Source organism: Pelodiscus sinensis, chromosome 23 (assembly GCF_052426305.1).
Source record: "Pelodiscus sinensis isolate ZL-2025 chromosome 23, ASM5242630v1, whole genome shotgun sequence".
Taxonomy (NCBI): domain Eukaryota; kingdom Metazoa; phylum Chordata; order Testudines; family Trionychidae; genus Pelodiscus; species Pelodiscus sinensis.
Window position 1 is genome coordinate 25641481 of NC_143074.1, and position 12183 is coordinate 25653663.

Consider the following 12183-nt stretch of genomic DNA (forward strand, 5'->3'; position numbering starts at 1 on the left):
TCCCTCCTCCTTATGACACCCTTTTTAGATACCTGCTAGTGATGACGCAGGAGAGTTTAGATGGAATCTCAGATTTCTTAGCAGGCCACCACTGTGACTTGGCAGCCTTGCTGGAAATCTCAGCAGAATCACCAACAGTTCCACCCAATGCACACTGGACAGCCCTATCACTCTAAATGGGGCCTGCCAGTCAGAATTAAGGTGTCGTTTTTCTAAACCCAATTCACTTCCATTTCTTCCAATTCGTCGGCTCATATTTAGAAAATAAGGGCTTTACTGTATCAGATGCACTGTTCCTGTAAATAGAGTGCCACCTCAAGTAGCAGAAGATGACATTTTTCTCCATCACAGGACATCAAACAGTGGCTAATGCTTCTGAATTGTATATTAGCAAATTTCACCTATGCATATATTCTGCAAACAACATTAGAAGGTAACTTCTCTCTCTAGATACAGCTTTCTAATGCAACAGGAGACTCAGGCCTTGTCTACGCTCTCATGGGCTGTCAACTGAAGTTGTATAACGTCAGCTACATGACCAGCGTAGCTGAAGCTGACGTACTTAGGTCTGCTTACCATGGTAAGTTGACAGCTGACGCTCTCCCGTCAACTCCACTACTCTTCGACACCACCGGAGTTGAGGGGTGAGTGCTCAGCAATAGATTTATCATGTCTATACTAGACATGATAAATTGACCCCTGCTGAGCTGATCACTGCCCAATGATGCAGCCTGTAGTGAAGACATGCCCCGAGTCCTTTTTTAAGCACGAGATATGGCAAGCTGTGCAATCTTCTGTGAAGGGGAATGGTCCCAGAACCCAGAATTAGCCCGAGCCCAAACATCTGCACTGCAGTTATATAGCCCTTTAGCCCAAGCCAGCTGCCCAGTGACAGGGTTTTAGCTGCAGAGTAGGCATACTGTAAAGGAGTGGTGAGTAAGTTCATTAGAAATAAGCAACGAGATGATCTGTAATAACTGGTAAGCTAATTTTTTTAAGGTTATCAGCATTTACAATGGCACATTAATAATTAAGTGAGGCTAATTAGTATTTTTTTCACTCCTTCTCTGGAATGAAACCACTCAGTGTTGGACTATATTTGCTCCCATTTGAAGTCAATGATAAAACTTCCATTTACTTTCAATGAGTAAAACACGCCTTCAGACCTAAGTACGTCACCTTCAGCTACCTGGCCATGTAACTGATGTTACAACTTCACACTTTATTGCATGTGTCCAAACTTGCAAAGAGCGCTATGGTACTATCAACAAAGTTCCTCCCCACTGCCTAGGTAAATTAGATATGCACAGGAGTTGCTCACTGAATGTAATGGAGTCTTCAGCTCTCTTTCTTCCCTGAAACAAGAGCTTGGTTTGGAATGGGATTTAATTCCCTTCATTTCCTTGCTCTATGTTTCTGGGTATTATGGGAATGCTTTCTTAAATAGGAGAGTTTTGCTAATTCCCCTAAAGGTGGCCAATTCTGGATTATACCAACCTCCTCTAGGATCTCATTCAACAACCAAACCCAAGAATATTTTCTCTCTTGTTCTCATGTGAAAATGTTTTGGCAAAACATGCTGCTGAGTATGCAATACCTTAAATAAATGTAAAAGTATTCTACTCAGTTGTTTTTCATTACCATAAGAAAACATCAATTACATTTTCTATTTTATGAGTGTACATCAGGGAATCCATTACAATAAGAGTCAGGTTATGCGACTGCATTTGATTCTTCCTCACTAAGCTAAAGTAACAGTTTGCTTTAAGTACAATGAAACCAGCTTAGAGAAAGGGATGTAAACCCACCTATCTTGCACAGGCAGTTTCTACCCTGATTTATCCAGGCTGACTTCAACTAATTAAACATCTGCCTGAACAATTTCCTCTCTAGATTTATCTTCTCTGTTATGTGACACTGATTGTTTGTTACAGACTTCCCCCAACTTGCACAAATTTCTTCCAGTTTTTGGTTTGGGCATGTGGCAAAAAATGATGCGGTATTCCCCTGAGCCACAACTACCATGCCTTGTGGAACTCAAGTGTGTGATCCTGTCACCCCTCTTCAGTAGATGTTTGTTCTTTATGAAAAAGTATTGAGACATTATTCAAACCTCCCTTACAAAGGAATGTTCTCTGGGTACACCTGGTCTAAAATATTTAATAAAACTCAACAGAGCACATGCTTTTAAGGAAGAAATCAAGTAAAGTAATAACTTAACTTAGAAAGGAAAATTGCAAAGAAACAGAATGTCCAATCACTACACTCTAGCCAATATAAGGGATTTTAAATTAATTTATAAATTTAAATATTAAAAAATGGATCAATGAAGGGCAACTGGGAATGCTCCAATCTGCATTTGGATACCTCTGGAGGTTCTAAGAAAACAGGAATGACTCTGCCCATTAGACCAGGGCTCCATCTTGCCCAATATTATGTCTGACCAGGCCAGTATCGGCTGGCAGGCACAAGCAACTCTGCAACAGGCAGCAATAGGATGACCTGCCCTGAGACAAAGCTTATTCCGCTCTATTCTGCACTGATCCGGCCTCAGCTGGAACCTGGTGTCTAGTTCTGGGCACCGCATTTCAGGAAAGATGCGGACAGATTGGAGAAAGTCCAGAGAAGAGCAATAAACATGATTAAAGATCTAGTTTAGTTTGGAGAAGAGAAGACTGAGAGGGGAGGGACATGCCAACCATTTTCAAGCACCTAAAAGATTGTAACAAAGAAGGAGAAAAATTGTTGTTAACCTTGGAGGATAGGACAAGCAGCAATGGGCTTATGCTGCACCAAGGGAGGTTTAAGTTGGCCAGTAGGGAAAACTTCTTTCATGGTGGTTAAACACTGGAATAACTTGCCTAGGGAGGTTGTGGAATCTCCATCATTGGAGATATTTAGGAGCAAATTAGAAAGACATCCATCAGGGACGGTCTAGATCAGTGTTTCTCAACCAGTGGTACGAGTACCCTTGGGGTACTAGAGAGAAGTCTGGGGGGTACGTCAACAACTAAAATTTGGAGAAAACTGATTTTTTGTTTTAAGTTTTACAGTGCTGCTTTATTTTTGTATTTTTTACGCTAAAAAATGTCATCGACCACCTGGCTACGATTAAGTTGTTTAAACAAACGTGTTGTAATGGTAGAAAAAATTTGTGTGTGTGTGTGTCTGAAAACTGTAGGTAGTGGGGGTACTTATAGATTTTTTTTAAAGGTGTATTTTATTTAAAAAAAGAGGTTGAGAAATACTGGTCTAGATAATATTAAAATAGGTCCACATAACTGCCTGATTGATAGGTAGTGATCAATGCAGTGAGGGGTCAATTTATAGTGTCTAATATAGACATGATAAATCTACCGCCGAGTGCTCTCCTGCAGACTCCGGTACTCTGCTAGAACAAGCATAGCCAGAGTTAACTGGAGATCATCAGTCATCAACTCATCACACCAAAGACATCACAGTAAGTAGATCTAAGTGTGTCGACTTCAGCTATATTATTTCTGTAGTTGAAGTTGTGGAACTAGATCGAGGGTCCGTGGTGGTATAGACCAGGACTTAGTTTTGCCACAAGAGCAAGGGATTGGACTAGACAACCTTTTGAGGTCCTTTCTAGTCCTACAATTCCACGATTCCTCATAACATCCAAAAGCGTGTGTCTCCACTGGTTTTTTCAAGGTGTGGTAAGTCACCTGAGACACCCAGAACCAAAGTTGCTGTCAAAAGAGCTTTTCTTGGCTTAGAAGCTTGAGTTAAAAGCTACAAAGTTAAAAATTCAACTCGAGTTCTCCTTTCCTCATTGCTGTTTTAACCCAAATTAAGAACATTCTTGTTTTGGCAGTGTAGAAATACTCGTTGAGATTATTTTATGTTCTGAAGCAAGAGAGTTTATTTAAATTTCTTCAGAATTATTTTAATTCTTTACTACTGTACTATAATTCTGGATAATCTTGTTATCCCAATAAATCTCCAGCACTTTACTGAATCTTGCTAAAGTCTTGGCCTCAAAGATGTCCTGGGACCATGGGTACCACAGGCTATCATGTATTCCCTGGGGAAGTATTTCCTTTTATCAGTTTTGAATTTGCTGCCTTTCAATGCCTTTGATTGTGCTATGACATGGCGGGGAAGGAGGTCTGAGCTACTTTCTCCAAACAATTCACTGTTTTGCATATGTTTATCCTACTTCACTCATCTGTTCTGTCAATTATATAAGCTCCATCTTTTCAAGCTTTCTGGACAGATGAGCTATTTCATGCCCTAATCCGGCTCACACTGTGTCTCTGAAGAGCCTCTATTCCCGTGCTATCTTTTTTCATATGTGCTGATGACAAATTTTAAGAGAGTATTCCAAGTTGAGCAGTCAGGGCTGTGCATTTAGTATTATTCTTTTCATATTTACTGTCCATCCTATTCCTTGCAACTGCTTCTTTTTTTACACTACCGCTGCATATGGAGCAGAAGTCTTCATTGAGATCTCTAGAAGGATGCCCTGGTGGCTTTCCTGAGCCTATATCAATAGTTTAGAAGCCAGTAAGGTACATCAGTAGTTCAAATTATTCTGTGAGCATTAGTTTGTATTTATCATTGCTGAATTTCACCTGCCATCAAGACGTGCATTCAGTTAGCTTGGTTAGGTTCCTCTGTCTTCTTTGGTCTTTACTGAATACTTTTGTGTCATCTGCTTATTTTACCACTTCACTGCTCACCCTCCCCCCCCCCAGACGGTGAATAGATATTTAAACACCAGCGCAACCATGGAACATTGTGACACCCCAAAGTTAACCCTCTGCTATGATGAAAATTGATTATTTATTCCTAATTAAGTGTTCTGTCTCCCACACAGTTTCTGATTCATGAGAGCACTTTGCCTCCTACCACATGACTACTTAGTTTCTTTATTCTAAATAAATTTACCTGACAGTCCAAATAAATTATGTTCTCCCTTTGGATGCACCATTAAAACAGCAACTCTTCAGGAATAACAAATCTACCCAAATCATAGCAGTGGAGATTTGAAATACTTTGTAGTGCTTAGCGAGTTCCTTTTCATCTTACAAGGTTTTCAGCTAAGTAAGCAGAGAGAAATTCAATGCCGTTTTTCAATTCATCTTAGGGCTGGTCTACAAACCAACTTGAACTGAAATAAGTAAATCTGTTATTATTAAAGCCTTTTGTTATTTTGGTGCAAATCTGTATGTGGAAACTTATTTTGCATTAAAAATACCCCATTTCAATTTTGTTTAAATTGGTGAATTGAAATGGAATTAAAAAGTCTCAGGGGGGAGCCATGTTAGGTGGCAACTTTAAAAACGAGTGGTCCTGTTGCACCCGAGAGACTAACCAAAGTAAACAGAGTGACATGAGCTTGCGTGGGCAAAACGCACTTCCTCAGAGGAACTGACTCAGGTTCATCTCCTCTGAAGTGGGCTGCGACCACAAAAGCTCATGATTCTCTCTACTTGGGTTAATCTCTATGGTGCCACAGGAGCACTCGTTTTTCAAATGGCATTAGTTATTCCAGTGCAACCTGGTGTGTAGACCAGCCCTTAGCAAGGTGGTTGAAAAATAAACTAGACTAGTGGTTCCCAAATTGTAAGGCTTGCCTGAGGTGCGTGGCGGGGAGTGGGCCAGCCAGCACAGGAGGGAATGGGGGAGGGAGCACCATCCAGACTCGTTCTGCCCCCAGCCCAGCTCCACTCTTCTCCCACTCCAGCCCTCCTAGGCCACCTCTAGCTCCTCCCCCACCTTCAGTTCAGTCCCTACCTGCACATACAGCCCAAATTCATCTGCCAAGCCTACTGTGCGGTAATGGGGGGGGGGGGGGAGAGTGGGAAAGGGGTGTAGGATTCCATGACTGGTAAGGGGGTAGGGGCACAACAGGAAAAGTCTGGGCAGTACTAAACTAAAATTACGTTAAGGAATAAAAGCTTCCAACTATTGTTCTAGTCTTGGGCCTATGTTTAAATAAATCTAGCAAAAGAGCTGTGTACATGAGACACTCGGACTGGAGAGGATGGCTGTGCTGGTTTCTAAACTAAAAGAGGTGGATGTTCTCAGCTCAAGTCTTTGGTGTTTGCCCTAGGGATGTTAAACTTAATCAACTAATCAATGGATTTTCCTGATGGCTCTTAATACATCTAAAGCACAGCTGGGGGGGGGGGGGGGGGGGGAGGACCCAGCACAAGCCAGGAATCAGCTATCCCGGCTCATACTATCCCCCCCTCCCCTGCTGCGCTTCTGATTTTTAAATGTATTAAGAGCCAGCAGGCTCTTAATACATTTAAAAAGCAAAGGTGCAGCATCTGGGACAGGATGCGAGCTGGGAATCAGCTGCTTCTTGGCTAACGCCTGTCCAAGCTACAGCCCTGCCTCCCCTTTCCCCCATGGAGACGGTGCTGGGAGGAACCAGTTTTTAAGAGGCTACCTGACAGGCTTAAATGAAAATTATTAAGGAAATCCAAGTGGGTGCTTCGTAATTCTTCAATACATAGCTTTCCCTAACAGGAAGCCTCAACACGGTGAAAGGAAAGAGGCATACCGACTGAGATGTGACTAATAAGACCACATAGTTGTAGCCTAATGCTTTATTACTTGGGTTGTGTGAGTATTACATTTGTCAATAGCTTCATTTAGTAAGACAAAAGCATGCATTCTGACTAGACAGCAACATCTTTAGGTCACAGGCTAGTCCTTTGCTGTGTATTCTGCCCAACACACTGGGTGCTATAAATAAGTCATCAAAAATGAAAAGCGAAAATAAACCCATAAACTGAATGAAGGTATGCATTTTTACTAGTTTAATTGAGGTTAGGAGTGATCCCTTTCTCTAAAAAGACAACACCGCTTTTATTTTTTTTTACTAAAAGCATATATTTATAGAAAACTTTTGAAAGGCCACTACTTAGTCACCATACTCTGTCTTCTTATGCAACTATTTTCATAATAGCTACATTTTGATGAATGTCAGATTTTAGAAAGATCTATTCCAATATAATTAAAATGTTTTTCCATTTCTTTCAGAGTATTTTCCATGAAATAAAGGTCATTACCCACATATATATCCATTTATTGACCCATGATTTCATACACTCAAATATCTCACAATTAAATTGGAGGCCAAAGTCTTATTCCGCTTCAGTCTCATTAGCAAATGTAATTTGAAATAAATGTGTTCATAACATGTTTATAGATGTGATTCGTTTAACATATACTCCTGTGTTAATATCAGTGCATATATTAAAATACAACTTTCATAAAGCAGAAATCTGAGCTATCATTTGTCACTACAAACTCTGCCTGTCGTTATCAACCCCCTGCTTCAGGAGGTTGGTAAAGTTGGTAGTGACAAGGCCAGTAATGGTATTTTTACACAAGAGTCAAAAATGGAGCCACGCAGAAGGTCACTGATTCACAGAGGTCACCTCAGCGGAGAGATTTTAATGAACTAATGCCTTAAACCAACAGCCACCTGCAAATTACAGTTAGTAAAATCCAGGAATATTTGTTCTGAATGGGTAATGAAAGTATTCTTCAAATTACCAACAGAAACCAAAACGTTACAGAAAAGTAATTCAGGAACTAAACTTAACTCTTCTATCTTTGGAATGTCCACTTCTTGGTCATATTACAGCCATTCAATAATCTCTCCTCCATCTGAAATATGCCACTAAACTTTCCACCTTTTCATGAATGCAGGATGATTGAAATTGTCATGCAAGTCAGTAATAACATGGAAATTTAGAGAGAAACTTTTGATAAGGAACTTAAAAATGCGTGGAGCCTTAGCAGTATTTCAACAAATAAACTCTTTTTAAAACAAGGGATTGCACTGAAAGGAGGGGCTTGCTGAACCGCTGGGGGAAATGTTTTTCTTAAATTAAATTCTATCATCAGCTTTTACTGAAAACTGACACGTAACAATCAGTCCCTTCTAAGCTGAGCGCTTTGGCAGCCATCCAGGATCGAGTCAAATGCCGCCCAGCTGATTAGCAGAGCACCCACAGGTGACAGCGTGTTTCTATTGGTGGTGTACAACTGCACTTGCCATGGTACACAACAAAATTTATTCCACACATGAATGGAAACATTAAAGGGAACACTAATCACAATCTTCTATGTAAGACTGAACTCATATACACACAGCATCTTACTGTGTTGACAGTTTATGAGCTTAAATTCCATTTATTCTGTGTCTTCAAGAGAAAATATCAGAGCTACATTCACTCAAACTGAAAAATCTGGTGTCAGAGAAAGAGTAAATTCTAAATCTTTTTCTGCTCCATCGTAGCTGATCCCAATACATCTTTGTTGATCCCCAAAGCAATCTGAGTTCTACTGCCCTGTAATCTTAGCTGCCTTCGCCTTCCCAGTGCTAACAGCACAGTGGCCATGAATGACGTGTTTTTGATCAAGAGGGAAGTGCAAGAGGCTCAGACAGAGCAGATGGCTGATAGTTTGCAATACTGAGCTGTTTCAAAGACTATATTGGCAAGATAAAGAGAAATCTGTTAGCTGACAAGCTGCAGTGTTGAGCAGGGCTGGAAGTACAACACTAATACTTAATAAAAATAAGTATATTGTATTATTTCATATATTGGTGTATTAATAATCTAATACCCCAGTAGAGGAGTCCCTTAAACTAAGCAACTCTATCACGGTGTTTTGAACTAAGGCTAGATACGTAACGACATGTTTTTAAAATAGAGCAAAATAAATGCATTTATGGAGCTCAGCACAGTCCAAGAGAGAATGAGGATCTGCTTCATGAAGTTTACAATCTTGGGCTCTAGTACTGGAAATACTTACGCACACGCCTACCTTTAAATTGTGCTGATGTCAATGGAACTATTTAGGTGATTAAAAATGAGTCTGCGTAGAAGTATTTTCAGAATCAGAACCTACTATAGACCTGGCTGACACACAAATACACTGGATGAGGACGTGTGGCAGTTCACGTGAATAAAAGTTGTATTTATAAGAAATGCACATTCAAACTAGTTGCTATGTACTTCTCAAGCCTCATAAATTTAATATACCTATTTCAGAATAGCATAATACTTTGCAATACGTGCATCTAAGTGGTTTCAAGGTTTACAATTTATATGCTGAGGTATCATGACAAGAGAATCAAAGTCTTAGAGGAAGGAAAAAAACTCCCTTTTTGGAACTATGGAACCTAAGTAGCAGAATTAAGGCAAAACCTGATTTCAAATAGAAAAAAGAGCAGTACTTAATACATGGGGTTGGACAGCAATTTAAAGATTAGGGTAGCCACCCTTCTATTAGGGGAGAAATATGACCCCCAGCAAATACACAGAAGTTACCCAAAAAATGAACAAAAGAGATGTTTGAAAAAAAGCAGGGCACCATTCATCGCAGCTAACGACTTGTTCATTATGAGTGATGATGGATAAAGACTTCTCACGCTGAGATGAAATCAAGATTTATATGCATTGTTTCCTCTCCCAACTTGTGGGAAGATCATCATCATTTAATTCTATCTCTGCGGCCAGTGATGGGCATCCAGAGAGCTGGTTATCAAACGGCGCAGTCAGCTGGCAAAAGCCGAAACGTGCAGTTGGCACATCTGGACCAAGCCGCCACAGCTGAGGGTGAACAATGACTCCTGGCAAGCAGCCAAATTGCTTGCAGACGCTAGCAGGTCTCATCTACAACCGCCCCTACCAGCATCTCTCTCTCGCTCTCTTTTTACGAGAATCAGATTTTCATTGCTTCATTCAATTGCTCTCCTCTGCCATTTTTTACAGCTCTTATCGTTCCCTTGGAATATGGCCTTGAGACAGCTCATCCGTGTCCTTCACTGTGTTATCTCTCCTAACTTTTATTAAAACTTCAGCTTTCATCTGAAGATAGCTAATTAAATCTGTGACAGATTATACACTCGTTTAAAAGAAAACTGCACCAAACTACTTTCTCTAAACAGAAAAAGGTTTATTTTATTTTCACATACTTAAAACTAAGGGTTCTATAAGGAGGTTTCATTCATTTACAAAGCCAAGATACTGATCTCTACTGAGTATATAGATAGGTTTATATTAAAGTTCTCTGTGGCATGACAAGACTCAGGGCAATTTCTCACAATAATTATTTCTTGCTGCTGGACAGATTTCTCAGCCTTGTACTTTAAAAATATCTCAACTAATATATATGTGAATGTATATTTATAGTCACGGAAAGCATTGTTTTGCAGTACAGTGAGAGAATTACCTATTTTCTTCTGTCCTACTTTCAGTATATCCAAGCTAGTTATAAGAGCAACAGTATTTTGATAGTATTGCAAAAAGTTAATTCTTCCATTATTTCTACCCTAGTTACAATCTGCTGTATTTTTAGGACTTGTTTTAAGTCACATTAAATATCTGTGCCTGACATAAGAAAAGTAAGAAGCAAAGGTATGATCATGTTTCTAGTTCGTTTCATGGTACCACTGGTGTTTAATGCAAGTGTCTTTGCCATAACATACAAACATTACTGATACCACCTATATGGCTTTTGCAAGAAACACTGTCTAATTCTCTCACTGCAAGCATTTTCCAGTAGCATCTGAAAAGCTTTTGTTCCTTTCTGTATCCACTTGTGAACAGAGCAGTTTTGAAGCTGTGCTAAAAATCACAATATTAACTGAACAAAAATTTATATTTTGCAGGACAGTTACAAGAAATAGATTTACGGGGGTTGGGGGGGGGGAGGGAAGAGGTGGAGAAATACTCATGACAAAACATCTCTTTACAGAAAGCAAAATAAGTATCCCACCTGAACCCCTCTGCGATCCCTTTCTCCGCTTTAAGGCCTTTTGTAAGATATCCTTCATGGTGACCTTCATACTGTCCACCTGAATAAGTGAGAATCCATGAGCAGCATTTCTGAAAGACACACACACACACGCACCCCTTGTTATTACAAAACAGTCACTGTAACAGTTTTTTGCAATCCTTACTGCACGTAAGGGTAGTGAGCAAAATATCTACTGGGTGTACCAATGAACTAACCAGAAAGGTTAACATCCTTGTAACACAACCAGAGAGGTTAAGCAAGCTCCAGAGAGAAAAGTGAGAAAGCTCTGGGTACCCAAATTCATCATCTTTATTTCAGATCACTTTGTGTTTGACCTTAAGAAAGGGAATCGAGTGAACCGAGATGCAGAACTCCTTGATTTCTCATTGCTAGTCAAAGCGTGCTGGGTGCCTCAGACTACACAGGGGCTGGCCCCTCGCTCAGACCGCTTGCCATCTCTCTTTCATACAGGATGCAACCAATGAGCAACGAAAGAGCTGAGAGGGAAAACCAAGGGCTCAGCTTTGTAGTCAGGAACAGGAATGTCTCTGCTGCTTGGTTCTTGTGAGCATTGGGACACAAATTTGGAAGAGGGATTTTAGTGAAAACAGGTTAATTCGCTGGGCTCTTGGCGCCACTCTGAGCATGGAGTATGGCAAGAGAAGAAGGGACGCTGATGGTGGAGAAGATGGCAATGTCATGAGAGGTGCCTGGCCGGTAAGTCAGTAAATTTTGCCCCTTGGACCTTGCTGTCAATCTCTGCTTGTGTCAGCAGATGTCACTGAAGGAAACTTTGCAAATATCTGGGCACACATAGGCAAAGAGCTGCACTGTGAGGAAGAAACTTATTCCATGAGGCAATTTAGACAAGAGAGGGAGGAGTTCTCTCTGGGGCTACTCAACATTATAATAAGGAAACACCATTCTAGATGAACAGCATAGAAGGAATATTTTAAAACTAACGGGCAGCCAAAAACCACCCCATCCAGAGTCAGGTCATTATCAACAGGGCCAAACCGAGCGCTATGGGATGACACTACCTCTGGGGAGAAATCAGTTCCCGTTACTGTAGAAGCCCTATCCTATGCTGCAAAACAGCCTAGTAGGATCACTGAGAACTTTTGCTCATCTCACACTATTTCTCAACCACAACCACAGCTGCACTCGGAGACCGACCCAGCCCAGAATGAGCATGCCCACGTCTGTAATGAGACCAGTCCCTCAGGTTTGGAATCCACGTATACTGCTCTTACAACAAACATAACAAATGTGGCCAAGCATGGTCTCTCTTCCCATGTCACCCTACAAAGTAAGGCGTGGAAGTGGGGAAATACCTCATTACACAGAAATTAACATATCCGATTAGATCAGCACAGTAGCCCAGTAGCC

The 12183-nt window shown here is 40.6% G+C and overlaps 1 protein-coding gene across 10 annotated transcripts in view; it reads right to left on the minus strand.

Moving 5' to 3' along the window:
• Positions 1-12183, minus strand: part of MAPKAP1 (MAPK associated protein 1) — a 176417-nt gene that overhangs the window by 55026 nt on the left and 109208 nt on the right. For all 10 annotated transcript variants that reach the window (XM_075905711.2, XM_075905714.2, XM_075905710.2 and 7 more), the window contains one exon: positions 10774-10883. In XM_075905711.2, the coding sequence (XP_075761826.1) occupies positions 10774-10883 (110 nt within the window). The remainder of the gene's footprint in view (positions 1-10773; positions 10884-12183) is intronic.